The sequence below is a fragment of the Piliocolobus tephrosceles genome, chromosome 8 (assembly GCF_002776525.5).
Source record: "Piliocolobus tephrosceles isolate RC106 chromosome 8, ASM277652v3, whole genome shotgun sequence".
Lineage (NCBI taxonomy): Eukaryota > Metazoa > Chordata > Mammalia > Primates > Cercopithecidae > Piliocolobus > Piliocolobus tephrosceles.
Window position 1 is genome coordinate 10,199,232 of NC_045441.1, and position 16,079 is coordinate 10,215,310.

Below are 16,079 nucleotides of genomic sequence, written 5' to 3' on the forward strand. Positions count from 1 at the left end.
TGATCCACCCGCCTTGGCCTCCCAAAGTGCTGGAATTACAGGTGTGAGCCACCACCCCTGACCTGGGCAGCTGATTTTTAAACCATTTGATGAAGTGACTTTCTTTAAAGGAAACATACTTAGCATCGCCACCACAGTCCCATAGCTCAAATTCACAGCCCGTGCCTTTGTTGTTGCTGGTAACGTGTGGGTTCTCAAATTCCAGGATCCTAAAAGGAAAAAGAAGAGCAGTAGGCTGGGTGCGGTGGCTCATGCCTGTAATCTCAGCACTCTGAGAGGCTGAGGTGGGCAGATCACTTGAGGTTAGGAGTTCAAGACCAGACTGGACAACATGGTGAAACCCTCGTTATGCTAAAAATAAAAGAATTAGCCGGGCATGATGGTGGGCACCTGTAATCCCAGCTACTGGGGAGGCTGAGGCAGGAGAATCGCTTGAACCTGGGAGGTGGAGGTTGCAGTGAGCCGAGATCGTGCCACTGTACTCCAGCCTGGGAGACAAGACGAGGAAGAAGAGCAGCAGCAGCAGCACCAATAATGAGGCTGCATTACACTTTTGGAAGGCCAACAGCAACAAAAGTAGGAGGTGGGTGATGGCTGGGCAGTCTTTTTAAATTGTTTTATTATTAAATTTTTTTTTTTGAGACAGGGTCTCACTCTGTCACCCAGGCTGGAGTGCAGTGGCACGATCATAGCTCACTGCAGCCTCCAACTCCTGGCCTCAAGCAATCCTGCTGCTTCAGCCTACCGTGTAGCTGAGACTACAGGCACACGCCAACTTACCTGGCTAATGTTTTATTTTTAGTTGAGATGGGGTCTCCCTATATTGCCCAGGGCTCAGGCAATCCCCCCACTTTGACCTCCCAGAGCGCTGGGATTAGAGGCATGAGCCTCCCTGCCCAGCCGGTTGGGCACTCTTGGGGACACAGATTTGTCAGGGCTCACCTCACTCCTTGGGTTGGGCTGTATTCAGTGATGTCAGAGGATTCTGTCAGAAAGTTGGCCAAAACAGTTTTTCCACTCTGTGAAAATGAGTGCAAATAAAGGTCTTTGTTGAAAGGCAGAAAAGGAAACCGAAAAAAATCACCCCAAGAGGTGGCCTGGAAGCTGGTGCGGTGCAGTATAGGTCATCGGCACCCAGAGATCACTGGGGTGGTTATGACCACACTGTCTTGCTCTAGTGCAGTGGGCACAGCCTGGTCTGGGGCCCAAGGAGCATGGGATTAAGTTCTTTTTTTTTTTTGAGACAGAGTTTCACTCTTGTTGCCCAGGCTGTGATCTAGGCTCACTGAAACCCCCGGGTTCAAATGATTCTCCTGCCTCAGCCTCCCAAATATTTGGGATTATAGGCGCCCACCACCACGCCCAGCTAACTTTTGTATTTGTAGTACAGATCCAGGTTTCACCATGTTAGTTGGGCTGGTCTCAAACTCCTGACCTCAGGTGATCCATCCGCGTGGGCCTCCCAGAGTGCTGGGTTTACCGGGATGAGAAACTGTGCCCAGTCAAGGAGTTCTTTTACGTCACAGAGAAGATCAAAGTCAGCCTGGGGACTCGTGGCTAGCTGTCTTATAATCTCACATGGAGCAGTTTGTCCATCTGGATTATATGAGTAATACACATTGCTTTTTTTTGAGACAAGGTCTTGCTCTGTTGCCCAGGCTGGAGTGCAGCAACATGATCACAGCTCACTGTAGCCTTGATCTGTAGGGCTCCAGTGATCCTCTCGCCTCAGCCTCCTGAGTAGCTGGGACTACAGATGTGTACCACCATGCCCGGCTAATTTTTGTATTGTTTGTAGAGGTGGGGTTTCCCTATGTTGCCCAGGCTGGTCTCGAATGCCTGGGCTCAAGTGATCTCCCCACCTCAGCCTCCCAAAGTGCTGGCAGGTGTTAGCCACTGCGCCTGGCCTAAGACTTCTACCGGTTTTATTTATTTTTTTAGATGTACTTTCGCTCTTGTTGCCCAGGCTGGAGTGCAATGGCGCGATCTTGGCTTACTGCAACCCCTGCCTCCGGATTCAAGCGATTCTCCTGCCTCAGACTCCCGAGTAGCTGGGATTACAGGCATGCACCACCATGCCCAGCTAATTTTTGTATTTTTAGTACAGATGGGGTTTCACCATGTTAGTCAGGCTGGTCTCGAACTCCTGACCTCACGTGATCCAACTGCTTTGGCCTCCCAAAGTGCTGGGATTACAGGCGTGAGCCACCGTGCCTGGCCAGTTTTTTTTTTTTTTTTTCTTTTTAACGCATTTAGCTTTAGTCCATCTCAGCTTTATTTCTGTGGATGATGTGAAGTTTACATGTAGATGTGATCCCCACTACCACGCCCCCAACACACACATTAACAGCCAATGGTTCCAGGACCATATAGTAAAACGCCCAGGCCTCGAGCAATGACTCACACTTGTAATCCCAGAACTTTGAGAGGCTGAGGCAGGAGGCCTTTTGAGTCCAAGAGTTGGAGACCAGCCTCCGTGCTAAGCAACATAGCAAGATCTTGTCTCTACAAATAATTAACAAATTAAGGCCAGGCGTGGTGGCTCATCCCTTTAATCCCAGCACTTTGGGAGGCCGAGGCGGGCGGATCACTTGAGGTCAGGAGTTACAGACCAGCCTGGCCAACAAGGTGAAAACCCATCTCTACAAAAAATACAAAAATTAGCCAGGGGTGATGGTGTGGGCCTGTAATCTCAGCTACTCAGGAGGCTGAGGCAGGAGAATCGCTTGAACCGGGGAGGCGGAGTTTGCAGTGAGCCAAAATCATGCCACTGCACTCCAGCCTGGGTGACAGGGAGAAACTAGTCGGGCGTGGTGGTGCACGCCTGTAGTCCCAGGTACTCAGGAGGCTGAGGCAGGAGGACTGCTTGAGCCCAGGGAAGTCGAGGTTGCAGTGAGCTATGATCACACCACTGCACTCCAGCCTGGACGACAGGGCGAGAACCTGTCTCAAACAAAAGTCCAGACCCACAGATGCATTCATTAGGGGGATACCGGAGGCAAGAGAAAGAGTCACGAAATCTAGGCTGTGGTTCCAGTGATGCCACTCAGTACCTTGGGCCTTCGGGGCTCATTAACACCGGGCTCGCCTCCACTACCTCCTCCGGGCAGTGGCTGGAATCAAGGTCTGAAAGCACGGAGTTCGCGGAAAGGGCAGGGGCGCCAGCCGGGATGGGCGCGGTGGGCCCGGGTTCTCGCCTCCTGGAGCAAGCTACAGACCAGACGGGTGGGGACCTGCGCTCGCTCAGGCCCCGAGGCCTGCTCCCCGCTCCCTCTGCCGCGCCGGGCCGGGACTCACCTCGCAAGGCCCCACGAAGAGGATCTTGGCCTTCAGCATCGTTGTCCGCCGCGGCGTAGCAGGCCGGAGCCCACCGGAACCGGCGAGTTAGAGCAGAGAGCTCCTTGGCCGCTTTCGTTTCCATGGCGACGGCGAGCGACCCGCAGGGGCCGACGGGATTCGGCCACTTCCGGCGCGCGGGGCGGAAAGTGAGCGCGTCTGTGACTGGGTGGGGGTCGGAGAGAAGTCACAAAGCGCGGGTGGTAGACGCGGTTCTGCAGGGTTGGCCTCTATTTTAGAGACAGGGTTTCACTCTGTCGCTCAGGCTGGAGGGCAGTGGCGCGATCTCGGCTCACTGTAGCCTCCAACTTCTGGGCTCAAACGATCCTTCTACCTCAGCCTCCCGAGTAGCTGGCGCTACAGGCACACGCCATCACGTCCGACTAATTTTTAAAATTTTTGTATTTGTAAGACCGGGTTTTGCTATTTTGCCCAGGCTGTTTTCGAACTCCTGGGCTGAAACGATCCTCCCACCTCCACCTTCCCAAAATTCTGGGACTGCAGGCCCGTTCCATCCGTCTCGGTAGAGACGCGGAAAGCAAGACTCCAGGAGGGGGCGGAATGGCCGTTTCCAAATTTTTGTTTCTCCAAATAATCTCGAGAGCTCAGACAGGACATACAAGTGCCAAGCTGGCCTTGGAACTAAGCCTTGACTCCTTTATCACTGTGGTATGATATCACTGTGGCCGTCCACTTGGGAGCCGATTTATCATAGCTGTGACCCAGCTTTAAAAAGATCAGGTGAAAGTCTGGTTTCTGTAGAAGGATTCACCACTCACTACCATTCGTCTGACCTAGGAGAAACCAAAGAGATGATGGCTGGAATCCTTTAGTCAGTGCAGGTGTCTAGAAACATTGCTGCTAAATTCAATTAGTTAGATCAGTCTGAAAATAGAGTCAAGTCAGAATTTCGGATAAGGCCATGATATTAAATGTCTATGTGCCGAGAATGCCGGTGCAAAATATTCTGGCCCACAAAGGGCTGATATGACAAAAATTCCTCGTCAACCCACTATCAAATCTTTAACCTTCGGTAACATAGTTACATAGTCTTTGTATTGAAAAGAACTGCTTGGCCTGCCTCCGTGGCCCAGGCCTGTAATCCCAGCACTTTGGGAGGCCGAGGCTGGTGGATCGCTTGAGGTCAGGAGTTCGAGACCAGCCTGGCCAACATGGTGAAAACTGTCTCTACTAAAAATACAAAAATTAGCCAGGTGTGGTGGCATGCACCTGTAATGCCAGCTACTCAGGAGGCTGAGGCAGGAGAATCGCTTGAACCAGGGAGTCAGAGGTTACAGTGAGCCAAGATGGCATCACTGTACTCCAGCTTGGGTGACACAGCAAGACTCTGTCTCAAAATAAATAAATAAAAATACATAACTGCTGAGTGAACAGTAAGGAAGAGTTCTCAATTTCAACATGTCGTTGATTGATTAAATTAATATCTTTTTTCTTTTTTTTTTGAGACAGGGTCTTGCTCTGTTGCCCAGGCTGGAATGCAGTGGCGTGATCTCGGTTCACTGCAACCTCTGCCTTCTGGTTTCAAGTGTTTCTCCTGCCTCAGCCTCCTGAGTAGCTGAGATTACAGGTGCATGCTACCACGCCTGGCTAATTTTTGTATTTTTAGTAGAGGCAGGGTTTTGCCATGTTGGCCAGGCTGGTCTCAAACTACTGACCTCATGATCCGCTTGCCTCGGCTTCCCAAAGTGCTGGGATTACAGACATGAGCCACTGTGCCCAGCCAGTCCTCATTTTTAAAAGGTATCCTTTTTTTTTTTTTTTTTTTTGAGACATGGGCTTGCTCTATTGTCCAGGCTGGAGTGCAGTGGTGCGATCATAGCTCACTGCAGCCTTGACCTCCTGGCCTCAAGAGATCCTTCCACCTCAGCCTCCCAAGTAGCTGGGATTATAGGCACGTGCCCTACATCCGGTTATTTTTTTTAATTTTATGTAGCGATGGGGTCTTGTCATGTTGCCCAGGCTGGTCTCGAACTCCTGACCTCAAGCGATCCTCCCATCTCAGCCTCCCAAAGTGCTGGGATTACAGGTGTGAGCCACGATGCCTGGCTCTGCTTTCCTGTTTTATACACTGGTTTACAATCTGAATTCACTTTGATGCTCAAATTGCCGTTCATATGGCCACCGGGAATGTCTTCGAGCTGGTTTCTGCATCTTTTTGAAATGTCTTTCTGTGAGTCATTCCTTTTTTTTTGGCACCCGTACATGTTCCCAGGGGTTTATTTTATTACTATTGCTTTATAATCACCATATACTATATACATTCTTTTCTATGTATTAAAAAAATTTAAAGATTCAAAAATTCAAGAAACAAAAAAAAGTTGTTCCTTTTCACACCTGGGAAAATTGGGGAAAATTTTGCTCCTCCTATTTTTGGCATGAGGCATACACTGTTAGGTCTCTGGACCTGGCTTTGGGAGAACTGGTGCCAGGCACATTGGTAGGTGCTGGGTTCTGGAGGTGGTTCTGCACAGTCCCTTTGTCCTGGTAGCTTCTAGGCCAGATGGAGAGACCAACATGTGGAGTGCAGCTTGTCAAGTGTTTTCCCATGCACAGGCTTTTTTTTTGAGATGGAGTCTCACTCTGTCACCCAGGCTGGAGTGCAGTGGCATGATCTCGGCTCACTGTAACCTCTGCCTCCCAGGTTCATGTGATTCTCCTGCCTCAGTTTCCTGAGTAGCTGGGATTACAGGTGTGTGCCACCACACGCCACTAATTTTTGGATTTTTAGTAGAGACGGGGTTTCATCATGTTGGCCAGGTTGGTCTCGAACCCCTGACCTCAAGTCCTGTCTGATCTGCCCGCCTTGGCCTCTGAAAGTGCTGGGATTACAGGACTGAGCCACTGAGCCCAGCCCCATGTACAGTTTAATTTTCATTTGCAAATAGAGCTATTACAGTAAAGCAAAGTATGAGTATCCTAAATTGATGTCAGGGAGGAGGCAGGAACCATGGGTTTTCAGCAGCTTCAGTTCTCTTTTCTTTTATTTTCTTCTTTTTCTTTCTTTCTTTTTTTTTTTTTTTGAGATGGAGTCTTGCACTGTCACCCAGGCTGGAGGGCAGTGGTGAGATCTCGGTTCACTGCAACCTCCACCTCCTCGGTTCAAGTGATTATCCTGCCTCAACCTCTTGAGTAGCTGGAATTACAGGCACATATCATCATGTCCGGCTAATTTTTGTATTTTTAGTAACAACAGGGCTTCACCACGTTGGCCAGGCTGGTGTCGAACTGCTGACCTCATGGAATCCGCCCGCCTCGGCCTCCCAAAGTGCAGGGATCACAGGCGTGAGCCGCTGCGCCTGGCGCAGTTCTCCTTTCTATTTATAGAGATGCCGTTTCCCCTCTGTGCACAGTAATGGTTTTGCCTCTTGCCAGGTCCAGAGTCCAGGCTTCCTCACCTCGGTGTTTACTTCATTGCACTGGGTGGAAGTTTGTGTGCTACATTTCTTAACAATACATGCCTTCACTGAAGGGTATCATTGGTGTTTGGGTCCACTGATCACAACTCTAAGCCTGGTACACCCTAGATGCTCAATAGTGTTGGTTCTGGACCAGTGCAGTGGCTCACACATGCAATCCCAGCACTTTGGGAGACTGAGGTGGGAGGACCACTTGACACCAGGCGTTTGAAACCAGCCTGGGCAATAAGCAAGACCCTGTCTCTACACACACACACACACACACACACACAATCAGCCAGGTGTGGTGGAATGCCTGTAGTCCCAGCTACTGGGGAGGCTGAGGTGAGAGGATCGCTTGAGCCCAGAAGCTTGAGGCTGCAGTGAGCCACGATCGTGCCATTGCACTGTAGCCTCAGTGACAGAAGGAGACCCTGACTCAAAAAAATAAGATTCAGCCGGGAGCGGTGGCTCACATCTGTAATACAGATGTGATTTTAGGAGGCTGAGGTGGGTGGATCACCTGAGGTCAGGAGTTCAAGACCAGCCTGGCCAATATTGTGAAACCCCTGTCTCTACTAAAAATACAAAAATTAGCTGGGCGTGGTGGTGGGCACCTGTAATCCCAGCTACTTGGGAGGCTAGGCAGGACATTTGCTTGAACCCAGGGGGCAGACAGAGGTTGCAGTGAGTGGAGATCATGCCACTGCACTGCAGCCTGGGTGACAAAGCGAGATTCTGTCTCAAAAAAAAAAAAAAAAAAAAAGGGAATGCACGGTGACTCATGCCTGTAATCCCAGCACTTTGGGAGGCTGAGGCAGGCAGATCACCTGAGATCAGGAGTTCGAGACCAGCCTGGTGCAACATGGTGAAACCCCATCTCTACTAAAAATACAAAGTTAGTCAGATGTGGTGGTGCACACCTGTAGTCCCAGCTACTCAGGAGGCTGAGGCAGGAGAATCGCTTGAACCTGGGAGGCAGAGGTTGCAGTGAGCTGTGATAGTGCCACTGCACTCCCGCCTGGACAACAGAGTGAGACTCCATCTGAAAAAAAAAAAAAAAAAAGATAAAAGACATGTAAGTTTCATCTTCACCTTCATAACACACACATAGAAACACATACATACTCATTTACTCTATAAATATTTAAGTTAATGAATGTTCCCTTAATCCTCCCAAGAGCCTTTAGTTTTTGGTCCAGGTGAGAGAAATAAAAAATATGAAATGCTTTACATTTCTTCAATATATGTGCTGTATACATTTGGGATGATTGTTGTAAATTATTGAAATACTTTTGCTTTATGACTTTCATTTTAATTAGAAGAGGTTGACTTCAGACAGCTTAATACCCAGCCTTTGATTGTAAAGTGAGCAATAGATCATTAGCGGGGGTGAGAACTGGGTGAACTCAGAGTCATTTTTCTCCTCCTTCTGTGTTTCAATGCAATAAAATCTTTCTCTTGCATAAAACCTAAAGAAATAAGTTTGACATATTTCAAATCCCTTCTATAAATTGTTGAAAAGATTTAATATAACCCCCAGCCATAAAATCTTTAATTTGAGTTGACCCTCCATGGTCTCAATGATTACACATGCAGTTTTTATTACTAAAGAATAAATTGTGGGTTTCCTGTGACTCAAGGGAATCAAATGCCCTTCAATCACCTTCCACAACGCGAGGATTTGAACCTTTTCCGTTCAACTCTTGAAGACGGGAATTTCACAAAATGGTTTGTAACCTGGAAATATTTTGTCCCCTGTGAATGCTGTCATCTTTTTTTTTTAATTTTAAAAAAGGAATAAAGCTCTAGCCAGAGATGATGTCCAGCAAGTTTGGTTTAGGATAAATCGACGTAAAAATTACTTTTCATCAATTCCCATTAGAAAGCCTGAGCTATTCTTTCTTTTTTTTTTTTTTTTTATTCTTTCAATATAAAAATATTTCCTAGCCAACTGAAGATAAAGCTTTTGGCAAAGCAGCGAAACAGGGATATGGCCGGACCAGCAGCCTGTAGCCTGCATTTGGCCGTGTCCTGTAGAAGGGATTTTGGGAGGCAGTGTTGTGTCATGGAAAGAGTACCAATTTTGTAGTAAGACAATTTGAAATTAGGTGAGTGAGGCTAGGCGTGGTGGCTCACACCTGTAATCCTAGCACTTTGGGAGGCCAAGGTGGGTAGATGGCTTGAGGCCAAGAGTTCAAGACCAGCCTGGTTGCCAGGCACAGTGGCTCACGCCTGTAATCCCAGCACTTTGGGAGGCTGAGGCAGGCGGATCACGAGGTCAGGAGATCCAGACCATCCTGGCTAACACGGTGAAACCCTGTCTCTACTAAAAATACAAAAAATTAGCCAGGTGTGGTGGCGGGCGCCTGTGGTCCCAGCTACTCGGGAGGCTGAGGCAGGAGAATGGCGTGAACCTGGGAGGTGGAGCTTGCAGTGAACTGAGATCACGCCACTGCACTCCAGCCTGGGTGAGAGCGAGACTCTGTCTCAAAAAAAAAAAAAAAAAAAGACCAGCCTGGCAAACATGGTGAAACCCTGTCTCTACTAAAAATGCAAAAGTTAGCCAAGTGTGGTGGCAGATGCCTGTAATCACAGCTACTCAGGAGGCTGAGGCGGGAGAATCACTTGAACCCAGAAGGTGGAGGTTGCAGTGAACCGAGATCACACCACTGCACTCCAGCCAGCCTGGGCGACAAGAGTGAGACCCTGTCTCAAAAACAAACAAACAAACAAACAAACAAAAACACCACAACAAGCAAAAACAAACCATACCTGAGACTGGGTAATTTATAATTCCACCCGGCCTGTGGAATTATTTGGAGGATACATGTGTTAACTCATCCAAGGTGCTCAGCTCAGCTCTTGGCACCAAGAAAAGAGGTTTAGACAGGGCACGGTGGCTCACGCCTGTAATCCTAGCACTTTGGGAGGCCAAGGCTGGTGGGCAGATCACGAGGTCAGGAGTTCAAGACCAGCCTGTCCAACATGGTGAAATCCTGTCTCTACTAAAAATACAAAAATTAGCTGGGCATGGTGGTGCACATCTGTAATCCCAGCTACTTGGGAGGCTGATGCAGGAGAATTTCTTGAACGCGGGAGGTGGAGGTTGCAGTGGGCCGAGATTGCACCACTGCAATCCAGCCTGGGCGACAGAGCTGTCTGAAAAAAAAGAAAAGAAAAGAAAAAAAAAGAGGTTTAATTGGCTGACAGTTCTACAGGCTGTATAGGCTTCTGCTTCGGGGAAGGCCTCAGGAAACTTATAATCACCGTGGAAGGTGAAGGAGAAGCAAGCACATCTTACACGGCAGAAGCAGGTAGAAGAGAGTGGGTGAGGGGGACGTGCTACACAGTTTTAAACAGCCAGATCTCATGAGAATTCTATCATGAGACAGCACTAGGGGGATGGTGCTAAACCGTTAGAAACCACCCGCCACCCACCATGATCTAATCACCTCCCACCAGGCCACTCCTCCAGCACTGGGGATTACAGTTCTTTATGAGATTTGGGTGGGCACACATACCCAAACCATATCAACAGGTCAACCCTATTCCATGCAGGAAGGGATGACAAAAGATCATGAATACAGGGGGTGAGAATTACTGGAGCCATCTTGGATGCTGGTTTCCACTAAGCCCAAGAGTTTAAGAGATTTCTTTCTTTTTTCAATTTGAGGCAGGGTCTTGCCCTGTTTCCCAGGCTGGAGTGCAATGGCGCAATCACGACTAACTGCAACCTTGACCTCCTGGAACTCAAGTGATTCTCCTCCCTCAGCCTCCCAAGTGTCTGGGACCACAGGAGCACCATCAGCACATTTGGCTAATTTTTTTTTTTTTTTTTGTAGAGACAAGATTTTGCCATGTTGCCCAGGCTGATCTCACACTTCCGGCCTCAAGCTGTCTGCCCACCTCAGCCTCCAAATTGCTGGAATTACAGATGTGAGCCACCATGCCTTGTCTAAACACTTTTCTTCTCTCTCTCTCTTCCTTTTTTTTGAGACAGAGTTTCGCTTTTGTCACCCAGGCTGGAGTGCAATGGCATGATCTCGACTTACTGCAACCTCCGCCTCTGAGGTTCAAGCCATCCTCCTGCCTCAGCCTCCCCAGTAGCTGGGATTACAGGCGTCCACCACCACACCTGGCTATTTTTTGTATTTTAGTAGAGACAGGGTGTCACCATGTTGACCAGGCTGGTCTGGAACTCCTGACCTCAGGCGATCCGCCTTCCTTGGCCTCCCAAAGTGCTGGGATTACAGGTGTAAGCCACTGAGCCTGGCCTTCAGGTATGTCTTTATAGCAGTGTGAGAATAGTTACACCAATTAGATACTGAGGGATGTGTGACATCCGAGGATGGGTTATCAACAGGCATCCCACATTCCGTCCACCATTTATTCTCTTGGATTATTCTCTCTGGTCCAAGCTAGCTGCTACATCTTGAGGACACAAGCAACCCTGTAGAGAGCTCCATGTGGTGAGAAACTGAGGCCTCCTGCCTATAGCTGGCATCCATACACCAACCAAATGAATGAACTACCTTGAAAGTGAGTCCTCTAGCCCTGGTCAAGCCTTCAGATGACAGTGGCCCTGGTCAATATCTTTTTTCTTTTTGAGATTGGGAGCTGGGTGTGGTGGCTCATGCCTATAATCCCAGAACTTTGGGAGGCCGAGGCAGGTGGATTGACTGAGGCCAGGAGTTCGAGACCAGCCTGGCCAACATGGTGAAACCCTGTCTCTACTAAAATTACAAAAATTAGCCAGGCATGGTGGTGTGTGCCTATAAATCCCAGCTACCTGGGAGGCTGAGGCAGGTGAACGACTTGAACCCGGGAGGTGGAGGTTGCAGTGAGCCAAGATCATGCCACTACACTTCAGCCTGGGCGACAGAGTGAGACTCTGTTTCAAAAAAAAAAAAAAAAAAAGAGAGAGAGATTGGGGTCTTCCTCTGTCATCCAGGCTGGAGTGCAGTGGCGCAATCAGCTTGCTGCAGCCTCAACCTCCCAAGCTTAAGTTATCTTCCCACCTCAGCCTCCGAGTACCTAGGATTACAGGCACACACCACTATGCCCAGCTAGATTTTTTCTTTTTTTTTTTTTGAGACGGAATCTTGCTCTTGTCACCCAGGCTGGAGTGCAATGGCACGATCTCGGCTCACTGCAACCTCCGCCTCCTGGGTTCAAGCAATTCTCCTGCCTCAGCCTCCCGAGTAGCCGGAATTACGGGCATGTGCCACCACGCCCGGATGATTTTGTATTTTTAGTAGAGACGGGGTTTCTCCATGTTGGTCAGGTTGGTCTTAAACTCCCGACCTCAGGTGATCCATCCGCCTCAGGCTCCCAAAGTGCTGGGATTACAGGTGTCAGCCTCTGTGTCTGGCCTAATTTTTGTATTTTTAGTAGAGACAGGAATTCACCATGTTGGTCAGACTGTTCTTGAACTCCTGAGCTCAAATGATCCTCCTGCCTCGGCCTCCCAAAGTGCTGGGGTTATAGACATGAGCCACCATATCCAGTAACACTTGCTTTCCTAATGCCATTTCAAATTGGTTGCATTACTCCTTCTTGAGTCAGGCTTTAATCTTATATTTAACCAGGATAATCCTAGAGTCTTTTTTTTCCCCTGAATAAAATTGCGGCCTTCATATAAAGCTGTTTTTTTTTTTTGAGACGGAGTCTCGCTCTGCCGCCCAGGCTGGAGTGCAGTGGCCGGATCTCAGCTCACTGCAAGCTCCTCCTCCCGGGTTTACGCCATTCTCCTGCCTCAGCCTCCCGAGTAGCTGGGACTACAGGCGCCCGCCACCTCGCCCGGCTAGTTTTTTGTATTTTTTTTAGTAGAGACGGGGTTTCACCGTGTTAGCCAGGATGGTCTCGATCTCCTGACCTCGTGATCCGCCCGTCTCGGCCTCCCAAAGTGCTGGGATTACAGGCTTGAGCCACCGCGCCCGGCCAAAGCTGTTTTATTTTATTTTTATTTTTTATTTTTGAGATGGAGTCTCACTCTGTCGCGTAGGCTGGAGTGCAATGGCGTGACCTCAGCTCACTGCAAGCTCTGCCTCCCAGGTTCAAGTGAGTCTCCTGTCTCAGTCTCCCAAGTAGCTGAGACTACAGGTGTGCACCCTCACGCTGGCTAATTTTTGTATTTTTAGTAGAGATGGGTTTTCACCATGTTGACCAGGCTGGTCTGGAACTCCTGACCTTGGGTAATCTGCACGCCTCGGCCTCCCAAAGTGCTGGGATTACAGGCGTGAGCCACTACACCTGATCTCTGTTTTTATTTTATTTATTTATTTATTTTTTTGAGACGGAGTCTCACTTTGTTGCTCAGGTTGGAGGGAAGTGGCACTGCCTTGGCTCACTGCAACCTCCGTCTCCTGGGTACAAGTGATTCTCCTGCCTCAGCCTTCCAAGTAACTGGGATTACAGGCACATACCACCACGCCCGACTAATTTTTTTTCTTTTTGAGACAGAGTCTCCCTCTGTCTCCCAGGCTGGAGTGCAGTGGCGTGATCTTAGCTCACTGCAACCTCTGTCTCCTGGGTTCAAGCGATTCTTCTGCCTTAGCCTCCCGAGTAGCTGGGACTGACTACACGTGTGCACTACTATGCTGATTAATTTATGTATTTTTAGTAGAGATGGGGTTTCACCATATTGGCCAGGCTGGTCTCAAACTCCTGACATCATGATCAGCCCGCCTTGGCCTCCCAAAGTGCTGGGATTACAGGCATGAGCCACCACACCTAATCTCTATTTATTTTTTTATACAAATAAAATACTTTTTAAAAAACAGGCACCCAAAAATAAAACATTCAGTAGTTGTTTCTCATCAAAGACACACTTTGATATCTAAGTGCGTGTCAACATTACATGGACCAGTCCACAATTGAACTGAGTGTAGAAATTTCCTTTTCGTCATGTGACAGCCACGCTGAAGGAAGACACACTTGGGTGTGGAGCAGAGCTGGGCGGATTTTGGCAGCCCCTGTAGGAGCAATGTTTTGGGAAAGACTCCTTTTCTACACAAAGCATCCCAGCCAACTGAGCAGACACATTCGTGGGCCTTAATCTGGTCTGAAGTGCCCTGGGAATCCACCCGCACAGAACATTTCCTACATCTCTTGTCTTCAAAGCACTTTGCCATGGTTATCTAATCCATCTCCAGAGCGGGTTTTGGAAGGGAAGATGGTTTTCCTCAAGTCATGGTGCCTGCAAGTCAGGACAGCACAAGACAATGCGACCAGGAGCAGGAGGCTGTTTCCTGTGACTTTCCCCTCATCGGCTGCCCCTGGGAGAGTCCCCCGCTCTGTCGTGGACTCCGCCTGTTCCCTTCAAATCTCTTGGTGGAAAGGGGGCTGGAAGTCACGTTCCCTAGTCTATGAGCTGAAAGGCCTCATCTGTACCCATTGCCAATGAAGGGGTTTCGTTCAGTCTAAACACTACCAGTATGACTTAGGGTAACTATAAGTCTTCTGATATTTTATTTTTATTTTTTGAGATGGAATTTTCGCTCTTGTTGCCCAGGCTGGAGTGCAATGGCAAAATCTCGGCTCACTGCAACCTCCGCCTCCCGGGTTCAAGCAATTCTCCTGCCTCAGCCTCCTGAATAGCTGGGATTTGGCTGGGGGCAGTGGCTCACGCCTGTAATCTCAACATTTTGGGAGGCCGAGGTGGGCAGATCACCTGTGGTTGAGAGTTCGAGACCAGCCTGACCAACATGGAGAAACTTTGTCTCTACTGAAAATACAAAATTAGCCGGGCAGAGTGGCATGTGCCTGTAATCCCAGCTACTTGGGAAGCTGAGGCAGGAGAATCACTTGAACCTGGGAGGCAGAGGTTGTGGTGAGCCGAGATCGTGCCATTGCACTCCAGCCTGGGCAACAAAAGAGAAACTCTGTTTCAAAAAAGAAAGAAAAAAAAAAATAGAGATGGGCCTGGGCTAGGCGGCTCACGCCTGTCATCATAGCACTTTGGGAGGCGGGAGGATCGCTTGAGCTCACAAGTTTGAGACCAGCCTAGGCAACGTGGCAAAACCCTATCTCTACAAAAAAATGCAAAACTTAGCCAGGCATGGTAACGAATCCCTGTAGTTCCAGCTACTTAGAAGATGGAGGTGGGAGAATCACTTGAGACTGGGAAGCGGAGGTTGCAGTGAGCCGAGATTGTGCCAATGCACTCCAGCCTAGGCAACAGAGTGAGATTCTGTCTCAAAATAAATAAAAAATAAATAAAAATAGAGACTGGATCTTGCTATGTCACTCAGCCTGGTCTTGAACCCCTGGGTTCAAGTGATCCTCCTGCCTTGGCCCCTCAAAGTGCTGTGATTACAGGTGTGAGCCACGGAGCCCAGCCTATGAATGTAAGTCTTGTCTGAACCTCTGCAAAATAGGAATAGTCGTCCATATGTCATGGGATTATTGGGAAGATAAAATGAGATCATGTGAGACCATGTGAAGATGCTTGGCACATGGTAGCCAGACATTAATTCACTCAGGCAAAACAACCAACCACCCAATGAACCAACCAATCAAACCAACCAAACACAGTGGCTCACGCCTGTTACCCCAGCACTTTGGGAGGCCGAGGCACGAGAATCGCTTGAACCTGAGAGGCAGAGGTTGCCGTGAGCCGAGATTGTGCTACTGCACTCCAGCCTGGGTGACAGAATGAGACTCTGTCTCAAAAACAAACAAAACAAAACAAAACTGAAAACCCCAAACAAATAAGCCAAACAGCAGCAGCAGCAACAATAACAAAATGGCTTGATTCAATTAGTTCAGTGCTATCAGAAAAGCTTCACAATTCAGGCTGGAGCGTGGCTGTTTCAGCTGTCTTTGGATGGGTTGCTGTGAGAAGCAGTGATGAAGGTACATGGGGTTTGGATCTATGCAGCCAGATGGCCTGAATTCAAAGCTTGGCTCCACCACTTCCCAGATGGGTGACGCCGGACTGGTTACTTAAGTGCTCTGGCCTCAGTTTTTCTGCCTGTAAAATGGTCATAATAACAACACCCTTGCCAGGCACAGTGGCTCACGCTTGTAATCTCAGCACTTTGACAGGCTGAGGCAGGCGGATCACTTGAGGCCAGGTGTTTGGGACCAGCCTGGCCAACACAGCGAAGCCCCATCTCTACTAAAAATACAAAAAAAATTAGCCAGGTGTGGTGGCACATGCCTGTAATCCCAGTTACTCCGGAGGCTGAGGCAGGAGGACCGCTTGAACCTGCGAGGCGCCACTGCACTCCAGCCTGGGCAATAGAGGCAGACTCTGTCTCAAAACAAAACAAACAAAAACCCCAAAACCAAAAACAAACCAAAAAAAAAAAAAAAAAAAAA

The 16,079-nt window shown here is 48.8% G+C and overlaps 1 protein-coding gene across 4 annotated transcripts in view; it reads right to left on the reverse strand.

Moving 5' to 3' along the window:
* The window catches only part of IFT22 (intraflagellar transport 22), a 6,802-nt gene extending 3,363 nt beyond the window's left edge, over nucleotides 1–3,439 (reverse strand). Inside the window, exons 1-3 of one of the 4 annotated variants that reach the window (XM_023194492.1) lie at nucleotides 3,298–3,439; nucleotides 943–1,019; nucleotides 120–209 (exon numbers count right to left, since the gene is read on the reverse strand). In XM_023194492.1, the coding sequence (XP_023050260.1) occupies nucleotides 120–209; nucleotides 943–1,019; nucleotides 3,298–3,336 (206 nt within the window). In that variant the 5' untranslated portion in view covers nucleotides 3,337–3,439. The remainder of the gene's footprint in view (nucleotides 1–119; nucleotides 210–942; nucleotides 1,020–3,297) is intronic. The other 3 variants (XM_023194494.1, XM_023194493.1, XM_023194495.1) reach the window with 3 other exon arrangements.
* Between the last annotated feature and the right edge of the window lie 12,640 nt (nucleotides 3,440–16,079).